General features: G+C 37.6%; 3 protein-coding genes and 1 pseudogene across 3 annotated transcripts; 1 reads left to right on the top strand and 3 right to left on the bottom strand.

Moving 5' to 3' along the window:
- Positions 1-216: 216 nt before the first annotated feature.
- On the bottom strand, positions 217-4827 carry LOC148910927 (uncharacterized). The gene has a single exon (XM_089030669.1). The coding sequence runs from the start codon at positions 4825-4827 to the stop codon at positions 217-219; it is 4611 nt and encodes a 1536-aa protein (XP_088886795.1).
- A 2819-nt stretch (positions 4828-7646) lies between these two features.
- LOC116301296 (glutamine synthetase 2, cytoplasmic) lies at positions 7647-12958 on the bottom strand. Its single transcript, XM_031710333.2, has 5 exons — positions 12816-12958; positions 12272-12719; positions 9282-9509; positions 8638-8804; positions 7647-8550 (listed from the first exon to the last, which is right to left on the bottom strand). Exons 2-5 carry the CDS (start codon positions 12656-12658, stop codon positions 8223-8225), a joined length of 1110 nt encoding a protein of 369 aa, XP_031566193.1. The 5' UTR covers positions 12659-12719; positions 12816-12958; the 3' UTR covers positions 7647-8222.
- Positions 12959-15921: 2963 nt separating this feature from the next.
- LOC116301303 (translation initiation factor eIF2B subunit gamma) lies at positions 15922-22645 on the top strand. Its single transcript, XM_031710340.2, has 11 exons — positions 15922-16194; positions 17570-17730; positions 18102-18282; positions 18914-19022; positions 19129-19218; positions 19495-19634; positions 20120-20304; positions 20698-20778; positions 20954-21102; positions 21685-21788; positions 22185-22645. The coding sequence occupies exons 1-11, from the start codon at positions 16044-16046 to the stop codon at positions 22235-22237; spliced, it is 1404 nt and encodes a 467-aa protein (XP_031566200.2). The 5' UTR covers positions 15922-16043; the 3' UTR covers positions 22238-22645.
- An 86-nt stretch (positions 22646-22731) lies between these two features.
- Positions 22732-24545, bottom strand: LOC116297133 (1-acylglycerol-3-phosphate O-acyltransferase ABHD5 pseudogene; annotated as a pseudogene).
- Between the last annotated feature and the right edge of the window lie 73 nt (positions 24546-24618).

Here is a 24618-nt window from a genome sequence, read left to right as displayed (position 1 = left end):
GGCAAGCTACTCGTGCGTGCGTGCAGAAAGGAATCTATTATTAAATTCATGCTTTTCGCGCATAACGAAACACTCCCCCCCGGCCTAAATAAAGAATCTTATCTTAACCTTAATTCTTGGAAAAACACTTAATTCTAACTAAACAAGATGCATATTCAATAAATAATTCTTATCTAAAGTTGAAACTAGGTCTTTCTAGTGTCCTTCTTTTCTTCATTATTCAGTTTCTTCTACAGGAATCAGAACTACCAATTTTTGGACTGCTCTCTCTACAGTGGTGTAGTTTCTTCCTTGGTAGGTTTTCCGCGGCTCCCCTTGCTTGGGTACTTTGTACTGTACTTGCACTCGTCGAACTTTTCCATCTTGATCTGATTCAGCCTTGGATACCTTTCCAAGCTTCCAGTTTCCTCTCACCAAGTTTGAGTCTTGTATCATCACTATATCTCCAACCTTGACATCTCGTCTGGCGGTATGCCACTTCTGTCTAACGAGCAGACTTGGGAAGAAATTCTGAGTCCATTTTTTCCAAAATGCATTCACGATACTTTGAACAAATTCGAAGCGGTATCTTGGATTGGCTGTTTCTTTAAATGGTCCACTTGGAATTCTTGAGGTAGATCTTCCTAAAAGAAGGTCATTTGGACACAAGTACTTGCCATCATCTGGTTGTGTTGGGAGTCTTCCGATCGGTCTTTCATTTACCAAGTTCGCAGCTTCATAACAAACTGTCTGCAACTCTGAAAATGTCATAATGTTGTTTCCAATGGCAACTGTCAATGCTTTCTTGACCGACTTTATTAGAGCTTCTGATATACCGTTATACCATGGTGCATCAGCTGGAGTAAATTTCCATTGCATTCCTTCGGTGGCTCCAAATTCTGCTAGCTTGTCCCAGTCCCAGGATTGAGTCACGCTCTTTAGTTCTTCATTTGCAGCTACGAGCTGTGTTCCATTATCTGAGATAATTTGCTTGGGATAACCTCTCAGGGCAACAAAACGTCTCAGTACCATCAAGAACTTCTGGGCACTATAATCTGGCGAGACATCCACGTGTACCGCTCTTGACCCGAGACAATTGAAGATTACTCCATAAGCTTTTCCAGTGGATCTTTTCTTTACTTCATCGCGGATGCTAAAGGGTCCAAATAGATCGATGCCAATAGAACTCCAGGCTGGTGCAGGCTTTAACCTTTCTACTGGAAGTTTGCTCATCACTTGCTCCTCAGTCTTCTTTTCCAATTTCTTGCAGGTAACGCAGTGAAACTTTATTGACTTGGCCATCTTGTGAGCACTAATGATCCAAAATCGTGCTCTGACTTTGGCAACAGTAGTCGCGACGCCATAATGTCCTTGATTATGTACGTACGTTACATAAAGACGAGAAAAACGATGATCATAGGGTAGGAGAATGACTTCATTTTGATTGTAGCTCATTTGCATCCATTTATCTACTCGTCCGCCAACTGTTATCATACCATGATCCTTGTTGGTTGTAGGACAAAGGCGTTTTGAGCTCTTGTTGTTCATGTTCTGTTTCAGTTGTACTTGTGCGTTTCTTATCCAAAACAGTTCAGCTTTCTCGATCTCTTCAGAAGATAGAGGTTTAGTGGCATTCTTGAAACTAGGTTTGCTTTTTGGACTTGCGTCCTTTTGATACATAGCCAGTACTCTTGCTGTCACTCTCAGCAATCTGATGTAGGATGAGAATCGCTCGATGTTGATTCTTACTTCTAACGTATCTGATTGGATGTTTTGTGCCATCATAACAGGTTGAACTGTCTCTGGGAGAATTATGCTTGTGGGTTTCTGGGTTATTGGCCATTCACTTACTGGTAACTTCAAGAATTCTGGTCCCTTTTGCCAGGCACTTTCAACATCTAGTTTATCAGGTTTCTTGCCACGTGTCAACCAGTCTGCGATGTTCAGTTCTCCGTCAATCCAATACCAATCAGACGGATTTGTCTTTTCTTGAATTTCACCTATGCGCGTGCCAGCGAACGTATTGAATCCGTATGATTCTTTCTGGACCATAGCTTGCACAATTTGCGAATCCACAAGATGGTAGAATTTCACAAAGTTGTATCTTGATTCTTTCTCTATGAAGACCTTTAGACGCTTGTTTAGAACTGCTCCACACAATTCAATTCTATCAATTGACATCTTCTTTACTGGGGTCAGGCGATTCTTCGACATGATTAGATTACTCTCAAACGTATTTTCTGGCATTTCCCATCTGGCGTAGGCACATGCACCATAAGCTTCTTGAGATCCATCGCTGAAAATGACTAGGGAAGGATCACCAACAGCATTACTTGGCTTGATACATCTGTTGAACGATATTTTCTCCATACCAAAAAGGTGCTTGAAGATTTGCAACCATTCACTTTGGAACATATCTGGAATAGGATCATCACAATCAAGTTTTGGATCATTCAGCCATAGCCTTCTCATCTGCATCTTTGCTTTCACAGTAAACGGACCAGCAAGTCCCAGGGGATCATAGATCCCGTTAACTTGTGACAAAATCATTCTCTTTGTCAACGGCTCTGGAACTCTTTCAGGAATCTGCTTGACACTCAAATCGGGTTCTGTTCTTAACTTCTTCTTCTTCGGGGAGAAATTTAGACGCACTTTAAAGTAGAACTGGTCTTTGACGGGACTCCATACCACACCAAGAACTTTCTCTGAACTTGAATTTCTTTCGTCTTGTAAAAGCGGTTTATCGTCACCTTGATTAGATTCACGTGAGAACGTCCAATACTTGACTTGAAATCCTCCTTTCCTCAAGAGAGTCTCTATGTCTGTTGTTAGAGATTTAGCCTCTTCCTTGCTTTTGACGCTGTCAATGATGTCATCCATATAGGTATTGCTTGTGATGGTCTTTGCTGCTTGAGGATACTCTGTTGATGACATCTCTGCGGTTTTTCTCAAGGCTACAGTAGCTATTGTACCAGCGGGTTTGTCTCCAAACGATACTCTCTGAATAACGTAGGTGTCGGGTTCTCTATCCTTCTCCATATTTCTCCACAAGAATCGATGAGTGTTCTGATCTTTGATGCCAATCTTGACTGTGTGGTACATTTTCTTGATGTCTCCAGTAATTGCTGTTTCATTTTCTCTAAATCTGACGAGAACTCCAAGCAAATTATTAAGCAGGTCAGGTCCCTTGGCCCAATACTCATTCAAAACATGACCCATGTAGTTAGCGCTACTGTTAAATACTATTCGTACAGGGGTGGACTTGGAATCTGGACGAAGAACCTCGTGATGCGAAATGTAGTGGACTGGTCCTTTGTAATGTCTCATCTCTTCTGCAGTGAGCTTTCTGGCGACATTTCTGTTTATCATATCATCTATTTGCTCTTGATAGACTTTAGCATGTTCTGGATTCTTGACTAATCTTTTCTCTGTAGACATCAACAATCCCATTGCTGCTTTCCTGTTATCTGGTAATTCAGCTGGATTTCTTATCCAAGGGTAATCTGCGGTCCATGTGTTTTCTTCATTGTTGAATTTCAAGTTTTGTTCAATTAACTTCAGTTCTCGTTCTTCTTTTAGCGTATAGTCCTTCGATCCAGGAGGGCACTTTCCACATTTACAGCCGCCACAACGAGGAGTACACTCGATCCCAAGATTCTCGATCTTGTAGAAATCTTCTAAGTCTACTTTGGGCTTTACCTGACTAACATGATGAACTCCTCCAAGTACGTGTTGGCTACGCGTCTCTTTGACTTCCTTGAGAAGTGGGTGTCTACCTCCAAGACATCGTCCAAATCTGTTTTTCAGTAACATCAAATGTTCCACCTTTTGCTCTGGTTCTGGATGAAATGCAGCATACTCGTAACCAATTAGAACATCTACAGATCCTTCAGGCCTTGCTATGTCATCTCTCTTGATATCTTTGAATAAATGTACTGCTCCTTCGACGTCGATGCTATGGATGTCCGATGTGATTCTGTCTATCCCGAATGCATCTATCTCTACCACACATCTTTGCTTGTCTATCAGATGAAGTTTGTACCTTTTAGAGTCGATCGTCTCCGTCTTACCCCCAACTTTGATGATAGTCAATTGCGCGTTCTTGCTTGGCAATCTTTGTTCTTCAGCTTTGGCGTTGGTAATGAAACATAATGATGCTCCACTGTCCCACATGACATTTACGTCTCCTTTAGGTGTTGGAATTTTTTGAAAAAGTAGGAGGCAAGTTTCTTCTGCTAAGCTGTCACAGGACGTGGCACGTTTACCTTTTGGTGTCTCTTCATCTTGTGTTTTGCTGTGTTGGTTACTTACAGGTTCCTCAGTACTGTTCTGACTTTCTTCAGGATTGTGAAGTGTCTTGTGATGTCGTCTGGTACAACCACTTTCTCCACAGTTCTTTTTTCTCTTGCAGTCTCGGAACAAGTGTCCTGGCTTAAGACATGACCAGCATGCTTTTTTCGTCTTTATTAGATCTTTCTTCTCGCTGTACGGCTTAGATAAGTAAATACGACATTCATCTGTCCAGTGATCCGCGTTGTCATGTAACAAGCACTTCTGGGAAATCTTTCCATCAGAATAACGCTGTTGTCTCTCTCCTGGTTGGCGAGTATCTTGTTCTTTAGCTACTACATGATGGGCTGCTGATTTGTATGAAGTGTTGCTTGTACGTAATTCAGCTGCGTCGTATTCTATCGCTCTCTTCTGGCTTAGTAAAAACTGCAACAAACTAGGGAACTTGTTAACTCTTTCAACTTTACTGTCATCATCCGTCACCATCTTAGCCCATTCTTTTCTCACACTGGCAGGCAGTTTTTTCTCGATTATACTAACAGAACTAGTAGTTGTCATTTCGACTTCAAGGTCAAGTCTCTTAAGCGTCTCTGAAGCCATCTTCCACGACATCAATAAATTCGATCAATCGCTTACTCTCTCCATCTCTTATCGGTCTTACCTTGCGTATGGTATCTATGATAGCATCAGCGATTTTCGATGGGTCACCATATTTCTCATCTAGGCGTTTCCATATTTGGTGGATGTCATCATCCACGCTTTTAACCACGCCCAAAGGTTCTTTGCCAAGACAGGATCTTAGCGTATATGGAGTGGTTGCTGTTGATAAACTTGTCATAACTTGTTTCTGGAAATCTGCTTTAAATCTCGGATATTCTCTTAATTCTCCTTCGAATCTCGGCATCTTTATTTTTTCCAACCGTAGATTATTCATCTTTGCTGTCTCCTGAATACTTAGTTCTTCTGTCAACTTTGTTTCAACTTCCTCAGCAGCTTGACTGTACATATTCTGTATAGCGACTATCCACGTGATTTCTAGAGTGGCACTTTCTCTGGGTAGCAGGCTGAGATACTCGTTGTTTGCTTTCTTGCAGTCGGCAAAGGCTTCATCTAATTCTTTCTTGGCTACCTTGAGGGCTGTAAGCGACGAATATTTCACAATATTTATAGCTTGTCCAAAGACTGATTTGGCACTACTCCTTCTCACATACGCTTGATCTAACATTCGTTGAAATTTCTCTTCTTCTCTAAGAACCGCTTGCTTCTTTTCTTCTTGTTCCTTGGCTTCATTATCGGTAGACGTTTTCTTCTTCTCGTATTGATTCTGGCGTTTCATAGCGTCGCTGAACAAATCTTGCAATTCCAGAATCCATGTGTCACCGGCTTCTACCTCTTCATCAGTCAGGAATGTGGTATAAACATCGTGCTTTAACTCAACGGTCTTCCAGGTTTCAACCAATTCGTCGTAATTTCTCTTGACTATTTCTACTCCACAATCTTCGTCGATAGCCTTCTTTACTTCGTTTAATTTTCTGGTAAACTTGCCTTTAGCTGCTCGTCTTTGGTTCTTAACGTCATCGGCCATGTTCCAGTCGTCTTGGTGAGCTCGGATTTCGAATGTTTCGTTTATTGACGAAATGTTACAAGCTACGGTTTCAGAACTAATTCTCTTCGCGAGTTATATACGAGTTGGTTCGAAATCTAAAAAATGCGAAGCAAAATAAAGCGTTACTTGTGTAGAAAAATATATATAAAGTTTAAGCGATCTGACTTACCCGGTAGCTTGCTCTGAAACTCGACGAACTGAATTTAAATTAGCGTCACTTACTTATATACAAATGCGACTTATAATCCGAGGCAAGCTACTCGTGCGTGCGTGCAGAAAGGAATCTATTATTAAATTCATGCTTTTCGCGCATAACGAAACAGCTAGTTTATCAACTAAATAACCTGAACTTGGTACTCACAGTGAAACACCACTTACTGTCTGGTCTCTTCCAAAACAGAGAAGTGGATGGGCCTTTCCCGCAATCCCCTGTCCCTTTGCCAACAGCTTCAAGGTAAGAGATTTGCCAACATTTCTGGCCTCTGAGAATATTACCCCGATACAGCTCTCATCTATATATATTTGGTGATAAAGAAATCAATATTTTTTCCTCTTCACCGCTAGTTTTAAAATAGTTTTAACTGCTAAATTTAAAATAGCTAGGGTAACTGTGATCATAGTGAAGATAAGGAAACTAAAGCCTGGCTTTCACTAGAGTCACCAGCAAAAGCATAAGCAAAAGCATCAAAAACATAAAAGACTATGAAAAATTTTGATCCTTGTGCTTGCTTAGCCAATGAAAACCAGGCTTATATGTCAAACAGTGTGCTAGTTAATTTTCAGTTTTCCTGTTTGGTTGACAAAATAATGATCACTGCTTTATTAAGTTATAGGATTAGTAAGCTTTTACCTGAAAAGTCAATATCTGATGTGTGCCGGATATACGGCTTTTATGATGCTGCACAGCACAAATGCAGTTGCCAGTTGAAATGGTATATAACTAACATAGAACACACCGTTTGCAAACAGATTGCAGAATTTCTCTGTCCAGGTGCTCATCAAGAACTAGAAAAGTAAAATACATAAAAAGAAAAAAACTAGATATTTTAAAGTAGATATATAATAACATTGTTGCTTGATCAACATGTTACATTTTAAACGTTTTTATCGTTCAATTTTATTATAACAATTATTGATTCTTGGAGAAATTCAAAACAAAATTTGCCTCGCACAACCTTCACAGAAGTGATCTGTTTTGCCCTTGTGAATTATTGAGTTTGTGAAGTCAATTATGTAAACGTTTTAGTTTTTACTATGCAAACCTCATGATTGCTGCTAGACCAGTGATTATCTCAGTCTCATAACTGGTTGTTGGCCCAATCATAGCATTCAAAACTCTTAACCAAACAATGAGAATATATAAACAGTTGATAAAAAATAGTTGAAAACTTAAAAAGAGCTTGGATTCTCAACATTATTTTGGAGATGTTGTATTCACAAGGTACAAATCACTGTTTAAATAGCTTCCATCACACTACAGTTGAGCCAATGACCAAAACACTGATAAGGGGATGGGTCAATACAATTCTTATCTTCAACGTTAGGAAGCATTTCCAACATGAGGCTTCTGCACCTGGTTGTATGAAGGGCGGACAGCACTATCTGATGATGGATAAATTTATTGGATAACAGCATTGACTTATTCACTGGATAAGGATTTATCCTTTGGATAGCACTCTCCACCCTTCGTACAACTGGGCCCTGGTAATGATGTTTTAAAATACATATGTTAAAGGAACCCCCTTAAAAATTTATAGACAGATCAACAAAGTTCAAGTTTTAATGTCCAACGTTTATTTAGAAATTCAAATCTATTTACAGTCTAAATCAAATGACAGTGCATACAACAACACAAAACAATATTCTAAATACAACAAAACAGAAACTGAGATATTACAAAAAACAATTATGAACTTTAATTAAACAAGTTCAAAATATCCCATTTTTTAAAAATCTGTAACCAAAACATTGGAGTGATATAATAATTTGATTAAATAATAATATTGCCATTACAAAATCTTTATCTTTAAAGTAACTCTCTTTTCTCTTTCCTTTGGTACAACCTATAAATGGCAGGTGTTTAAAAATGCTCGTGCAAGTCCAAAACACCATTTAAATACAAAATAATATTGTATTTAAATGCTGGTTTGGTTTTTAAATTATTTAAAGAATGAAATCCCGCAGGAATGGTGAAGCCATAATTTGACTTGTCAAATTTCAATCAATTGAATCTCAACCATCCATAATGTATAAATATGTGTAAGAATCAATTTTGAAAATAGCCCTATTTGTGCTCTAACTATTCCCTTAGCATGGTACTAAATCTTCTTGTAAGTTCTTAATGAGCTTATTCTGTGTGGTTGAGGATGGTCGTTCTGACAATGGCTTCAGTGACACTGTATGGATCACAGTTAGATGATGGTCTTCTATCCTCAAGGTATCCTTTACCATCCTCGGCACACTGACGAGGAATCCTTACACTTGCACCACGGTTGGCAACACCATGTGAGAATTCATTGATGCTTGATGTTTCATTTCGTCCAGTCAGGCGGCGAGCATTATCACGCCCTTGGTTGGGATCATACTTCTTGATGTGGTAATCATGGTTCTCCTCCAACTTCTTAATGGCTTCATAGATATCTTTCATACCTCCTTCATTTCTCATTTCCAGTGTACTGCAAACAAGAAAAGAAAATTAAGAACAGAGTTTTAAAAAAGTCACAGAGGGAACACAACAAACATAATAAATAACCTCTCTTTACCTGTAATTGCAGTGAGCACCAGCACCATTCCAGTCACCAGGCATTGGTTTAGGATCAAAGGTAACCACAACACCAAAGTCTTCTGCAACACGGTGTAAGATGTACCTGGACATCCACAGGTGGTCTCCCATCTCAATACCTTCACATGGACCTACTTGATATTCCCACTGTTTTGATAAACACAACACAAATTTAGGCTTAGAAAAACTTCAGAAAAGAAAACAGAACATCTAAGTCCCACAAATAAGCTGTGGGTAATCTCTCCTAAGTATTAAATAAAATCTATGCAAGTCATGAAATCAATCTGAATTTGATAATCAAGTGGCTTCCTCCTAACTTTACCATTAGTTTGGAAAAGACCTATCCCGAATTCGCTTGACTGGTCACGAAAAAATGGTTTCAAGTCGAGGTTGAACTTGATGAATAAAAGAATCAAGTTCAATCTCGACTTCAAACCATTTTTTCGTGGTCAGTCAAGCGAATTCGGGATAGGTCTATTAAACAGATAACCATTTTCTCACATAAAGGTGTATCAAATAATCGCAACATTAAAGCATTTGCATGCAAGCCCCTTCGCAACAGACTTTTTCCTCTACTTAAAAAATTAATTCATATTTAACTGAAATCAGTAACCAATTCCTTACCTGAGCAGGCATCACTTCAGCATTAGTACCAGCAATCTTGATTCCAGCATACAGACATGCACGGTAATGTGCTTCCACAATTTCTCGTCCAAAAACTTTGTTGGTTCCAACACCACAATAGTATGGTCCCTGTGGTCCTGGGAAGCCACCTTTGGGCCAGCCTAATGGATGGCCATCTACATCAAGAAGGGTGTACTCTTGTTCAATGCCAAACCATGGTATTGATTTCTAGATTTAAACATAAGATCATCAAAATACTGGAAAAGTAGTCAAATTTAGATTGCTTTTAATAATGATAATGAGAGCATTTTTTGTACGGTGCCTGCAATGCACTAAATAGCTTGCGGTTAGATACCTGTAGTGGTGTGGAAATAAGTTTATCAACATTGTCTCAAACGATTAAGTTAGTACATGTCAACAAGATATATTTCTCAGAGTTGTATTTTATGCTTGTTTATTTCCCGCGGTAAATTAATATTTGCACCAACTCGTGTCAATTTCAAACGCAACATAACTATTCTGTGATTAGCTTTCACGCTAGGTCGGGATGCAGTAACATTGCAAGGAGTCGATGGTCAATACGAGTACAGCATGAAGCTTAATCTGGGTGTATTCCGAAAACCTTGACCCAAATTTAAGTTGGTAATTGGTAACAAGTGATGTTTACAGACAGGAGCCTTACATGTTTGCAAGGAGTAGGTTTTTCAAAAAGTTTGCAGATCAGATTAGGACAATTGACCCCGGAGATATTCATGATGAGTTTGGTAAGCCAATATCCAGGGGAATTTTACCAAAGGTAAATAAACAACGACACATCACGGTTGTCAATTCCTTTGCTTTGGCTTCATCTCTCTTAAGGCCAAGTTATCTGTCACCAGTAAAGAGGATGCCATTCATAATTCAAGCTAAAGTTTGAAAAGACTGCTGTGGTGATATAAAGGAAATTGTCTTTCACTTTCTCTATCCAGCACCTTTCTCAATTTTAGTAGGCCAAGATCTGTGTATAAAAACCCAACTACTGATCCATCATGATGACTGAAGTTATATCATGAGTTCTTGGAGTTTGCTAAAATTCCTTTTCTTTGTTTCTATATAATGTAGAACCGGGAGTATTTTGCAACTTTTAGTTTCGGTTGAGCTGGATATGAATCAAGGTGAATTAAATAAATCATTCAAATTCGAGTTTATTTTTTGAGAAAATGTTACTGATATTTTTGAACTTATATTTGGACTGGAAGTTATCAGATAGCATGTAACTGCCATATCGAGGTAAGCATCTGTCAACATATATCCGAGTCTAAACGCTATAAAGTCTAGTTATTCCCGACGCATCGGTTACCACAAAAAATGTTAAGCACGCCGAAAAGTGTTCCGGCATTTACAAATTTGAAGGCTCTCCGGCTCGTTATGAGTTTCCATACTGAAACTGACTAAAAATAGAAGCAGACAAGACGTCAATGTAAGCACCGTTTTATCTACTTTGAAGTATCATAACCCAAATTCTACATAATAATAATAATAATGATAATAATAGGGAAAAATTAAAATTCCTTACTGAAACCGACTAAAAATAGGAACACATTAGACGTCAATGTAAGCATCGTTTCATTTACTTTGAAGTATCATGACCTTAATTCTGCGATCAAGGAAAAAATTAACAAAGGTTACCATTCAGGCAGGTATCCGTTCAGCTGTCTGTGACGCACATCCCGTACACGACTGCTAGGATACGAAATTTCCATCAAAACATTTGAATCCCCTTAAATTATGTACGTCTATCAAGATTTCTTAAATACTTCAAAACTTTCAAGTAAACTTATGAACCAGCGAAGAGAAAACTTCAGAATCATGATTATGAACTTATTTTAGTGATCTTTCCGCCTATTTTAAATATTTTTGTTAGGGTGGTACGACGTTCAGACGTGACCAAGACGAATGATGCAATATTATGCACCGGCGCGAATGTTCTCGTGGAAGAAAACGAAACTATTATAAATTTTATTTAAAAATCTTAATTCCCCTATGGAAAACATCCAAAATTGATGGAAAAAAATCTTAGAATATCAATTAGGATATTTACTTGGACTTTGCACTTTCGAACATAGTTCGTGCATGCGGGCAAGTAGCTTATGAAGTGGTCATGTGTTCGTAGCATGGCAATAATAATATGGCTATCGGAAAAATGTCTGTTATGCTTTACTTTAATCCTACAAGAAAAACAAGCTTATTATGTTTTCTTTGAAAGCATCGTAGAACGATTTGAACATTTTGAAGAAGAGGATAATCTCATTTCGGTTTGAATATGCGAGTATATACTTTTCATCGTTCGTTTCATAAGAAAGTATGTAAATTTATACACCTGTATGAATAACAAATTTTCGTCGTTTGTACTTTGAACTCGGTTTCATAAATCAAAAACACCATTTTACTGTGGTTTCGTATGATGTTTTGTTGGTTTTTCTCAGAGCGTCCTAAACATTTTGAATTTTTAAAACGGCTTAGGTTTTAGTGAAACTGAATTTCGAATCAAAGACTAGCTAATGTCGAATCAAATCGAACAACTTTAGCATAACGAGACTAGAGACTCCCCGCCAAAACTTTCTTTTCTCTGTCGCGAATTTACGAATAAAATTATTCGTTCCACACGAAAGAATTTCATAAACGACTTCATACTCGCAAAACTTTTCTCCAAAAGAAGCAAACTTTTACAACCTTGAATTAAATGTTTTTAACGCTCGAATCTAAACTCCTCATAAAGTTTAATTAAACGGTTTTACTCTTTTCTTATCTTGACGTTTTACATCGTTAATATCCTAAATTTTTCATGTGATAGTAGAACGAGGTTAACATTTGATAAATTTCCATTTATAGCCCTGAATAGTGAGCTTTTTGGTATTTAAGAAACTTTTTTTGAAAATGAATGACCTACATGTAATTCAGCCCAGAAAATGCCGCGTGTAAGCCCTGGGTGTAAGTTGCGTTTCATTTACCTTGACTTTGTCATTTTCCATAACTTCAAAGCAGGACTTTCTGTGGTTGGTATTGGTGGGTTTATGGTTGTACTTATATGTCTCGCAGAGAACCAAGATATTTTCTCCGCCTCTAAAAGGATCCTTGAAGGTAGACACGGGGTGAAGATAGACATCACTGTTGAAGCCCTCGGCCTGACCGGTACTAGAGCCATCGAAGTTCCAGATGGGCAAGTCATCGATAGATTCTGGAAGCTTATCCAGGGTTCTTGTCTTACAACGTATTCCTTCACCGGTCCCGTCTACCCAGATGTACAGGGCTTGAATTCTATCTCCTTGGTCGAGCTTATGATATTTGTCCAAGACAGATACCTTGTCGGTGGCTGTTCTCTTGTCGTGTAAACTCATGGTGAGTTTTAAAAGCTCGTGTTGCTACGTAAGGATTGATGAATGAATCTAAAAGAGAGCACTGGGAAAAACGGGGTACGCAGTCAGTCGACTTTTATCTCACTTTAACCTATTTAGTGAGTTAAAAATAATACTTTCTTATACACATTTAACTTACCTTATGACTCACTGGAACTCATGAGAATGGCATAGTAAAACTGTTTAGGATGGTCGGGCTTTATATAAGTATATGACGTCACAGCGCCATCTATTTCAGCCAATCAGAGATAAGTGTGTCCACGTGCTGTTCACGCAAATATATACTGGGCTCTTCTCATGGGCGCATTTGCGTCAACATTTTGCATAATTTAACAAGTTTTTACAATAAAAATAAGTAAAAATAGCTCCACGTGAGCTTCTTAGGATTATTGAATAAAGGCGCACATATTCCTTAAAATATCATTTTGCATAATTTAACAAGTTTTTACAATAAAAATAAGTAAAAATAGCTTCACGTGAGCTTCTTATGACTATTGAAGAAAGCCGCACATATTCCTTAAAATAGGTGGTTGCCTATAAAAACTTCATATTATGATCATGTGTGATCGGCTATGGTCTGAGTAGCGCCGCTATATTGCACTTTTGACAGACTGTAGATCCCTCAACTTTACTTCCATGCAAATTCATTTCGCAGTTATTTAGGTAGAAAATGCTTCTTCGCAGTAATGAGATGCTGTGTTTTCGAACAAGTGCTGAACAGTGACGTTAAAGTTTTATTGTGACCCAGTCACGTGGAACTTCGTGATCGGACCTGAATCACCGGTCAAGTGGTTTTAAAAAACGTTTGAACATTCTTTTTGAAGATTATTATCGGTTATATTCAGTGACGTTAAAGTTTTATTGTGACCCAGTCACGTGGAACTTCGTGATCGGACCTGAATCACCGGTCAAGTGGTTTTAAAAACATTTGAACATTCTTTTTGAAGATATTATCGTTATATTCATGCATGAAAAACGTGACAAACCTTAAGAACGCAAAATACTCTAACAAAATACCCCAAAAGCGCGCTAGAGCCGTCACCGAAAGGCATAGAGAAATTTTCCTTTGTTCGCCCGCGAAAGAAAAGTCAATCGGTAATAAATAGTGGTAGACAAATTATTTCTATGGTTTTCTTTTGTTTTACTTTAACTGTTAGTCACTACACAACTTTATTTAAAAATAAAAATCTCTCTATGATTGACATGGTGAATAGAATTACTCAGTGCAAGAGCCGACCGAGCTTTTTTGATCAAAATTTGATACACGCTTTTTATCGACTATGACTTCGCATAGATTGAAGAGAATAAGCTTCGACAGCGTTATTCATCAAACTCTTCAAGCAACCGCAATCAAAATAAAACTGGCCCAAAAGTAAACAATATATATTGTGCTCCATATTGTATTCCATTGTACTTTATACATATATATATATATATATATATATATATGCTTTGTTTTATTCTTTCTAATCATTACGGTAATGTCACACGATGTAATCTCCATTGTACTTATTTTTTCTCTCTTTCCTTTTCCTAAAACTCCACGAAACCTTGTAATTACTGTTAACTGTGTAATCTCCCACGATGAGCTTAGCTCTTGGAGAGAGCACAGAGAATCAGTATGTTTAAAAAAACAACAACGACAAAACAATATGTATGAGTTCTAAAACAACCGCAAGCCTGTGACATGCATGACCATCATTTCTAACTATAATCTTCAGCTTACATTTGCTTCATTCTTTTCAGTCTTCGAAAATTGCCAATACTCATTTTTACAGTCGTCCCGTTCAGTGATCACGAATAATATTTGTAAGTCGAGGCTGGAGTTTCCGCGCAAACCAAAATTATGCCTTTTATTATGCACGGCAACTCCAACCTCGACTTGGAACTATTATTCATGGTCACTGAACGGAACTGTAAAATGTAGTATTCCATTCGATGCAGTTGTCAAAAACGTTTCATTTAAAGCTCGTATATCAATTTTGGAATTTAAATGTTGTTGCGGTGACACCGCGGTTGAACTGTGAACGATTTCAGCTGATCATGAGCACTCGGTTGTTACGTTGTTTATTGTGATGATATCCTCAGCTTTATTCGCATTTGTCTCTAGATCAATCGCTATCTCCTCTACTCACCCACCCCCTTTCCCCGACTGCAAGCTGACCGGTGCTTGATAGTTGGCCGCCCTACACGACCTCGTCATTTCACTTTAATTGGCTCAAACAGGTAATATGACAGCAACTGAAAGCTCTCTATATATCTATATATTGATCATATTTGCGATATAGTAAAATCAGTTAAGTTAACTATAGCAAGTACACCATTATCGGGAGCATCAACTGAAGAGGGTCGAAAGCAACTGAGCGATCGGGAAGTCTTGAAACAAAGGCTACGTGAAAAGTCTTTATTTTCTTTCATAAGGACCGGATATAACCCCAGTTGCTTTCCTTACCGGATACGCCTTAAGTGTTAAATGACTAGGGATCATTGGTCATATGAGTCAGGAGCGAGGCTTCACTTGTCAAGGTGAAATGTTCATCCAAGATGAAAACTACCATTACATATGCACAGCAGAGAAATAATACCGCAATTCAGTTTATGTCGTGTGATGTTTATGTATATCATTATTTACTGCAATGGTGGTCACTGACTCATTGGAAAAGCAAAACGTCACTCACGTGACGGGCGTTTTGAATTTACTTACGGTCCTCCAATTGAAATCTGATTATCATGTTTCCTACAGGTTATCTTTTTTGGGTTATCTGTTTATCAGCTGATTCGCAAATGGTTTGAATGGCATAGAAAAATAAACAGCATGATTTTTTGGGTGATATTCAAGTCACATCTCATAGCTTGTTGCGCTCAATGAGCACAAGCAATTCATAAACAATTTTGATTGACAGGTGAAGTGCCGCTTTTACAAGGGATCCCACTGAGACATTACGGCAAGTCTGGGCACATTTAAAAAAACCGATATTGCTCCGGAAAATTAACAAATAAAGTCAAAAGTCATAAATGCGGGGTGTGCAAAACAAGCACTTATCACGATAGCTCGAATATGAAGAAAAATTCATATATTGGTCAGATCATAAAGAAATAAATTCAAAAGTTATAAATTCAGAGTCGCAAACCGGCATTGCAAACCATTTTTACCAGATGTTTGGGTTTCCTGTGGATTTTTATTTCTGAGCCCTCGTTTTTTTAAGGGCAGCTGTATCACTAAGAGCTTAGCAGCCACGCCGGAAAATTTAGAAAATCGAAAAATCAAAAAACCAAGTCAAAATTTAATGGTGAAAACAAAACTCATTTATAACGTCTTATAATTTTATAAGGAGTGCTCAGAGATCTAAAGTAAACGTCCGCAGTAATGGCGGAGTTTCAGGCAGTGATCTTGGCTGCTGGGAGTGGGTCTCGTATGTACCCTCTCACAGACAAGATCCCCAAAGCCTTATTACACGTGGGAAACATGCCTCTTATGTGGTATCCTGTTAATCTGTTGGAAAAAGCGGGCTTTGAAGGTAATGTTGAGCATATATAGCGCAAAGCACTGTCTGAATTCGAGTTTTGGAGTGTTCATGAATGTAAAGTTAGGTAATGTCACTGTAGAGTGCTTTTAGTCTCACTGTTGAATAGGTGACGTCAACTAAATTAGATAAGTTATTTACTATTTCAGGTGACGTCACCTAAATTTGAAACTACGTGTAAACAGCTACTGAGATCAGGGGGGAAACGATGATGCAAATGAATGTCTATTCACTCATTCTCTTGTAAAACAACCCCCCGGATTAGCATGACCGTTATTTGGCGCGCTTTTACTATTTTAGGTGATGTTAACTAAATAGTTATGTAAGTTAGATAAATTTATCTAACTATTCAAAAGTGAGACTAAAAGCACTCTAATGAGGACACGAACTTTGAATGGCTAAATGAAATTTGAAGATTAGTAAATTAATTAAGTAATTGTAACTAAATTGTAACTAAAATAATGCTATGCAAACAATTAACTTTCATCCTCTCTCCTCCATTTAGGTTACTTTAACCCATTTTTCAAAACCACACCTCCCCTTCTTCTTTCCCTACCCCTCCCCCTAAAATCCAATTTCAGGTCTTTTTAATTTTATACACAAGATATTGTGACTTCATAACTTGTATAATTAGCAATTATTCGCCGATGGCGAAGTGAATATCGGGGAATATTTACCGAGACGAGAGTCTTTGAGCGGTGAGGTAAATATTCTCCATATTCAATGAGCCATTTTTTCAATTTCGTTATCGGAAATTGTAGCAAAATGATTGCCGGCAGATTCCATTTTGTTGCCGACCCAATATTCTGAGACTCAGAGGTGAATATCGTACAATATTCACCTCCAATTAACCAATGAGCACGCGCGTTCTTAGGAAGTATACAAGTTGGTATATGCTAATATAGTTTCTACATGGCTAAAAATAATGGGTGGTCTGAGTCATCAGTCATGATGACCTGAGTCAAATTAGTTTTGGTTTGATCACACCTCTTTTATGGCTCAATGTTGCTGGTCGAAATGACTGGCAAGGCTAAGACTTTGCCGACAAGGTGCAATTTTGGCTAAAAAATGTCTTATGACTGGCCATTGTTCTTAGTCCTGTTTTGTGTAGTTCCAGAAATTATCCATAACCAGCCCACAGAGGAATTTGGAATTTCCAAAGAGTAGGGGGATCAGAGAAAGAACAAAAATTACAGAGTTTGTATGGAAAAAAATTGGAATTTCTTGGGGGTAGGGGGGTGTCTTAAAAAAATTCCTCCGTGAGGGGGGTATGGATAATTTTTGGAACTGAACATTAGTAACTTTTATTTATTTGTGATAATATACAGGTACTAAAGCTTTCTATTGTAATTATTTTTATTCTATCTAGAAATAATTGTTGTAGTTCTTGAGTCAGAGGCGACCAAAATATCTCAAGCACTAACTACATATTGTAACAATCCCAAGTTGAAATTCGAAATTGCAACAATACCAGATGACAAAGATATGGGAACAGCAGACTCATTAAGACACATCAAAGATAAAATAGAGGTACATGTATACGCACCCTGTATTGGAGTGCTGGACCATAAAATATGTCAATAATAGAGTGCTCATTTTTATTGGGGCAGAGGGATTCATTTGGCAACCCATACAAAAAAATCTAGCTGCACCCACTCTCTATTGTTGCATACAAAAAGACACCTTTGTTTTTACATTATTCTGTTTAATGTAAAAGAGCTGTGTGACTCAGATTTTTTTTGTGTCCCCCCCCACCCACCCCACTCCCCAAATCCCACTGCATCACCTCACCTGCCCTTAAAATAACATGTGATCTGACTGAGTATAACATTTTGGCAAATACTGATCCATTGAAAAAAATATAATTGCTTTTTTTTCCTTATGATTTACTGATCCTCCAGAAAGATATTGTGTTAGTGAGCTGTGACCTGATCACTGATGTTCCCCTTCATCGTCTTGCTGATATTCATCGGACTTATGACGCATCTGTAACAGCACTTCTAGCTCCCATACCAGAGACCAGTGCTGATAGAGAAGCAGCAGCAAATCCAAAAGCAAAGAAGAAGAAAATTCAAGCAACAGGTATATAATATCTTGTAATACTGGGTTGACAAATATTGACGACAGCCATGTTGGTGGTATTAACAAAGGAAACAATTAAAGACCCATTGCCACTTACCGTGATGTATCACAATTTGTTTACATTTTGAATCGTGTCACCACTGAAAAAACAATTCTAAACTTTTGAATAAACTCTTAAAAGAATGTGAAAGAATCATTTTTGTGCCTTAGTGCTATGTCGGAAAAGGATTCAATATGAAGTTATTATTCAATATGTGAATCTTTGAATTTCATGGACCACGAAATTCATCTGTGACTGCGGTGCATCACGGTAAGTGGCAATGGGTCTTTAAGGAATGTTTTGTTACTGCTGTTTTCATGAGCATGCATACTCTATAGTTGCGAACTGCATGCGGAAATTTGTTTTTTTGCTGCTATCAGTGTAAAATATGAAAGATATCGACTGATTGAATTTGATTGACGGCAGTGAAAAACCAAATTTCAGTGTGCAGCTCGCAGCTAGCAAGTTAGCATGTTTATGGAAATAGCATTAATACCATCAATATACTAGGGATGATGTGACATGGAGATGCATTGAATTGTATGATAAGCTACAGGTATAAATCTGTTGGTTTTTTTTTAATTGATACAGATCACTGTGATTATACTGGCATTCACTCTGCAGAAAACAGACTTATTTATTTTGCTCCCGGAGCAGATTTAGAAGAAACTCTTGTCGTTAAAAAATCTTTACTCAAAAGGTACTGTATTACAAAAAATTAATGGTAAATTAATTTTTTTATGATCAAAAGATTAATATTTGAATTTTAATTGATATGCAGTAAAATATATTATATTCATTTGCAGATATCCGTGTATTAATATAGTTACCAATTTGATGGACGGTCACTTGTATATCATGAAAAAATGGACCATTGATTATCTTACCCAAACCAGGTTAGTTACGTACCTAATTTGACTATGAGAGAAGAAGAGTTTGGAATGTACATGCAGGGTTTTCAATAAGGATCAGCAATTAGAGAATGGTCTGGTAACTTGGCAAAATTCTCTGCCTTAAACTTCCATGATGTTCTTCTATATTTATTTAAAGCTTACAGAAAACCCTGCCAGGACTTTCTGGCTAGTTCATCTCTGATGTGAATTTTAAAAAGTCTAATTTTTGTTTAGGCATACTCATCAATCAGTTTATATTTTGCTTTACTTTTTACGCAGATCAATTAGTACAGTCAAGGGAGAGCTCATTCCTCACCTAGTGAAAAAACAGTTTCAAAAGCACAACAAAGTTAAAAAAGCATTTATTCTTGGACCTGAAACTGGATCTATTTCTGTTGCTGGCGATGATTCAAAACCAGGTAAATGAATATAGTAACTATGCTTATGTTCTGTTAAGATTTGTTATGTCAAAATTTTGTTATAGACCGTAAGGTTTTATCCTCGATGTTTTCAAGTGCAAGTGCTGATCAACATTTCGACCAGTCAATGTGGCAAGTTAAGAGGAATATGGCTCCTTTGGGTAGTGGAGTTATAACAATAGGATGAAGGGAATAAAGAATACATTACGTTTATGGTAAATGCAAAAAAGTCCCAGGAATGCACACCTAAGAAGCATTTGGCCACTTAGATAAGTGCTAGTTTTGGCAAGACATTGTTTCTTGACTGGCTGCTAACTTCAGCAATTGAGTGTGTACATATAGCCCTTAGCCAATCAAGACTGACTATTCTGAGACTTGTTTGCTCAGAAATTTCAAAAGATTGGGGAACAAGGTCATATTACAAAAAGAGTAGTTGAAATCTACACTTTAAAATGATTATCACTTTGTTTCACCTTTCTTTTCAGATCTTTTAAGCCTTGCTATAGAGGATGACATTACTACTGCCATTAGAGATTTGTCATCATGGAGAGGTTCATGCGCAACAGAGAATGATAACAGCAATAGCATTAGGTGCCATGCATATGTCATGGAATCTGGTCTGTGTATACGTGCAAATAATTTACAGATGTACATGGAGGCCAATAGACTGGTAAGAGCAGTCGCTGTGAGAGAGGCATAAGCAACTGTAACATATATTTTCTTACAGTTCATGGGCTGGGATAATGAGAAGTGGGGTGGAGAGCTTGACTTTAGGACAGCAATAATAGTGATAATTTAGGGGCCACTTAGCGCCCTAAAAAGTGGATGGGGGGAGGGGGGCCAGCTCCACCCTCTCCATGGACCCTGTGACTTCATACCCAGTAATTCCTGGACATGCCCTTTAGTTCATGCAAACCTTAGTACCAAAATATTGCTAATCATTTCTTTTGAAAATTCAATTAGCGTCCATGCACTAATGAAGATGAAGTTACCTGTTGCGATATTCAAAATGTATTCAAAATGTAATATTATTTAAAAGTGGTTGAATTTTTCTTTCCTATAGATTCCCAAAAAATTAAATGAATTATCTTCAAAGGAAATTCCCTTGGTCCATTCTTCAGCATTCATCAAACCTAAGTCTCAGGTAAGGGATTTGATCTAAATACTTTACAGAATTAAATGTAGTTTTTTCAAGTATAAATGTTATGTTATTTAAAAAAAAATTTATGTCATACACAAAATTTGGTGTTAACATTTTATGTCATTTATTTGTTTGGATTTTACGTCATTTTTTTCCCAATGTATTGTAAATGTTTCAGGTTGGTAATGACTGCATGGTTGATGAAAGTGTGTCCATTGGAGAGAAAGTATCTGTGAAGAGATCAGTCATTGGTAAACACACAACGATCGGAGACAGAGTCAAGATAGCAAACTCTGTCATCATGGATCATGTCACTATCAAAGATGGGTAAGATATTTGATAAAACTACGTAAAGAATTTACATGTTGTATGTATTTTCATTAGCAAGAGTTAATACAATAGCTTTGCAGTGAGTTTGAAAGTTTTGATGTCAGTTCTCAATGTATCCAAGACAATAGACCTGGCTCAGCTTGGACGTAATGTTTTCCCATTTCAGACCACGTGTCATTTCCTTGAGAATACGATTCTTTGTTTGAGTTGTATCCATATTCATGTTTCTTCTCAAGGGCAACTGAGTGCAACCTAAACAAAGAAATGATACTCTAGGGAATGACATATGGTCTGAAATGGGAAAAACATTATGCCAGAGCTTGGCTATTGCCGTTAAAGCTGTAAAGTAAGCTGCTTCTAATTGGCTGCTCCTGCTAAAGGTAGGGTATTTGCCTCCACTCCATATTGTGATAATAGCTCACCATTAGAGTTAGCAGTAGCTCAGTGGTTAGAGCACCCAAGTAGATTATGAGAAGGCTGTGGGTTGGATTCCCTTCTGGAGCTCGGACATTTTTCATGCCTCCACACACATTTTATTCATACTTTTATAAATATCAAAGATTCAATTTAATCTTGCAGGTGTAATATCCAGGGAAGCATTATCTGCAATGATGCATACATCAAGGAAAATGCAAGTCTGAAAGATTGTCAAGTAGGAAATGCCCACACCATCAATGAAGGAGGTAATTATTAGATCCTAGATCACAAAGCACCAGTGATCAGGTGTGCTTACCATTTACATGAAAAAAAATGGAAATTCCGGTTGGAAAACAAATGGTATGTGTCACTCCAATCGGAATGTTCCGGAAATTCGGTGGGTTTTGAAGGGGGAGGGGGGTGGGCATAGAGATCTCATTTAAGAGGTGAAATGTAACCCTATCGTAACCTTGTCGCGTGTTAAAGTAAAGGTTCACTGTCTCTTGCCTTAGAGTTATATTTTTGCTCATAACCCATTATTCCAAGGGGGCTTAAAAAGTCATAACTTCCACCTTTCCTTCCCATCTTATTATTCTCCTTTCCCAACCCTAGCTTATGATTAGTATTACAAGTTAACTCCTTAACTTTGTATTATATTGTAGTTGAATGTAAAGGAGAAGCATTAGTTGCTGAACAGCTAATGGATTTTGAGTAGACAAGGATAACAGACTACATGAGTACGTTCACAACATTTTCAGTTCACCAAGACAACTATGAATATTGTCATAACTTATTTTAAAAAGATATTGTTAAAAGTATTGCAATCTTATTTCTAGAAAGTATAATATCTAATAAAAGTCTGTATGCTAGGGTGTTATCAATAAATGATTATAAAATGGTACTTCAAGTAGTCTGTGGATAAATATCTAAATGTATTTATAAAAAAAACTAACAAAAATTGGTGATGATATGCATTTTAATTTAATAACTTGAAATTACAGGTAAATTTGCTGACATCATAATTATTGAGAATATCTATTCTAAAATAAATTTCTGCACCATGTTGACTATTCTTTGTCTATAAAATATGTTAAATATATAAATAAAAACATTCCTGATAACCGTTTAACTTTTATTTTAATCAAGGTGAACAGTTTAGAGTGGTTTTCAAAAACCCCTGAAACAATTACTAGCGTATTTAGCAGTAATACATTTTATTACACTCTAATATTGTTTATTCATGTCGTATACCGTAATAACAGCATGAAGCCAAAACTATACATATAATGGTCCACTACATGTAACATACGCACTAGGTTTTTGAAAACCACTCCAAGAGATTTAGAGTACTTGAACATAACCCAATTTCAAACATGATAAAGTTCAAAGTTCTTCAGTACATAGTTCTTTGTCTAATCAACTGCTTAGTTCCAGATACATATTCATATTGCCTAAATATAAGTACTGGCATAGCAAGGGAGTAAAATATATACAGCAAGTACATGAAATACATAAATAAGAAATTGAATAAAATTGATATTATACAGCTTATCTGACGTACACTAAACAAAATACTGTCACACTATTGGACACTTGCTTCTTGCTACTAATGTATGTACAGCTTGTAAACATTTGGATTGTCTATCGAATGAAAAATGCATGTGCCTTAGTTTTGTTTTTTAATGAATCTACGAATACCTTTGGACTTTGGACTAGCACATCTAAGAAAAAATACGATAAAACTTTTTAAAATGCAAAAAAACATGTACCAGCTAGAGTTGCAATTTGCATAAGAATGGCACATTTTACATGTACTAAATAAATTCAAATGTACATGTTTTTAAAATGTTAAGGTTTTTTCCTTTAATTTGGTTCATCGATTTTCTCGATAGCCATCCATTCGTCTTCCTCTAGTACCCTGGAGCTTTTTTCTAATATTGCAGTCATAATGTTGTTGAACTCTTCTGCGTTGTCAACGTGGATGTCGTGTCCGGCGTCTGGGACAATGTAGACATCCACACTATTCTCTGGACGTATGCATTTTAATTCGTACGCTGTACGATGATCAAAAAACGTCCCCGAACCGTACATGGCAGATATAGGGAGGCCCTTATCTAAATCTTTCACTCGTTTTATCATCGGACTCTTAGCCCATCCCAACAGAAAATTCATATTTCTGAAGGCATTTTCCCCAGTTGGGTTTTGGGCATTGCAGTGGTAGATGTATTCAAACACGGTGTTGTCTTTCCAGAGCTCGGATTTTCTCTTATTTGGGTCAAATCGAGCCAACCCTACAAGCCAAGGACCCAAGGGGCCAAAAATACGGATGGGGGAGAGAAAATTTAGGGCATTGGAGAAGAAATTTCCCAGCCGTATCCACTTAGGAAGTAGATCGTACTTGAAGAGTGCGTCTGGATGGCGGTCTACTAAACCATATGGCAAGATGGGAAATCCCCAAGGATCGGACAAGATCAAACGTTGAATTCTTTCAGGGTGTTTCAGGGCATAAGCTGTAACTAAATACCCTCCAAGGCTATGTCCAAGAAGGATAAACCTCTCCAGGCCAACAGCCTTGCGCCAGTTTTCTAGGTACTCCACGAATTGCTCTTCAGCTTTCTCAGGATCAGGCGAAAATTCCGGGCGAGAACTTCGGCCAAAACCGGGCAAATCAATAGCATAAACTGTATGGCTTTCACTCAACACATTAAAGTTCTGCACCCACCAACACACACCGCTAATAAATCCATGGATAAGCACCAAAGGTGGTCTCTTGGTTGGCTCATTATTCACTTTCAAAGTCCAGATCTCAACACCTTCCCCAATTTTGACAAAATTTCCTTCCCAAGGCTTCTTGATTCGCTTTAAAATCAAACCTTCCGCATCTTCGAGTTTCTCCCTTGACGTAGGAATCCAGTAGCTACCAGCCCAGCTGGCTAATTTACCCAGTGGTTCTAGAAAGGTAGCCATTTTAGCATTTCTCTTCCCTGAATTTCTGCCTTGTTTATATTCAGTCAAATTAATTCACCTGCTGTCGAGCGTGAAGAAGAGACTGAGCACCAGTTAAAATGTAAATTTTTTACCGTGCGAAGTCTGGAT

The sequence above is a fragment of the Actinia tenebrosa genome, unplaced genomic scaffold (assembly GCF_029948245.1).
Source record: "Actinia tenebrosa isolate PJP-AT-01 unplaced genomic scaffold, QUT_ActTen_1.0 PGA_scaffold15__27_contigs__length_11533743, whole genome shotgun sequence".
Taxonomy (NCBI): Eukaryota; Metazoa; Cnidaria; class Anthozoa; order Actiniaria; family Actiniidae; genus Actinia; species Actinia tenebrosa.
The sequence above is the reverse complement of the archived record's forward strand: the minus strand, read 5'-3'. Positions and strand labels throughout refer to the sequence as shown.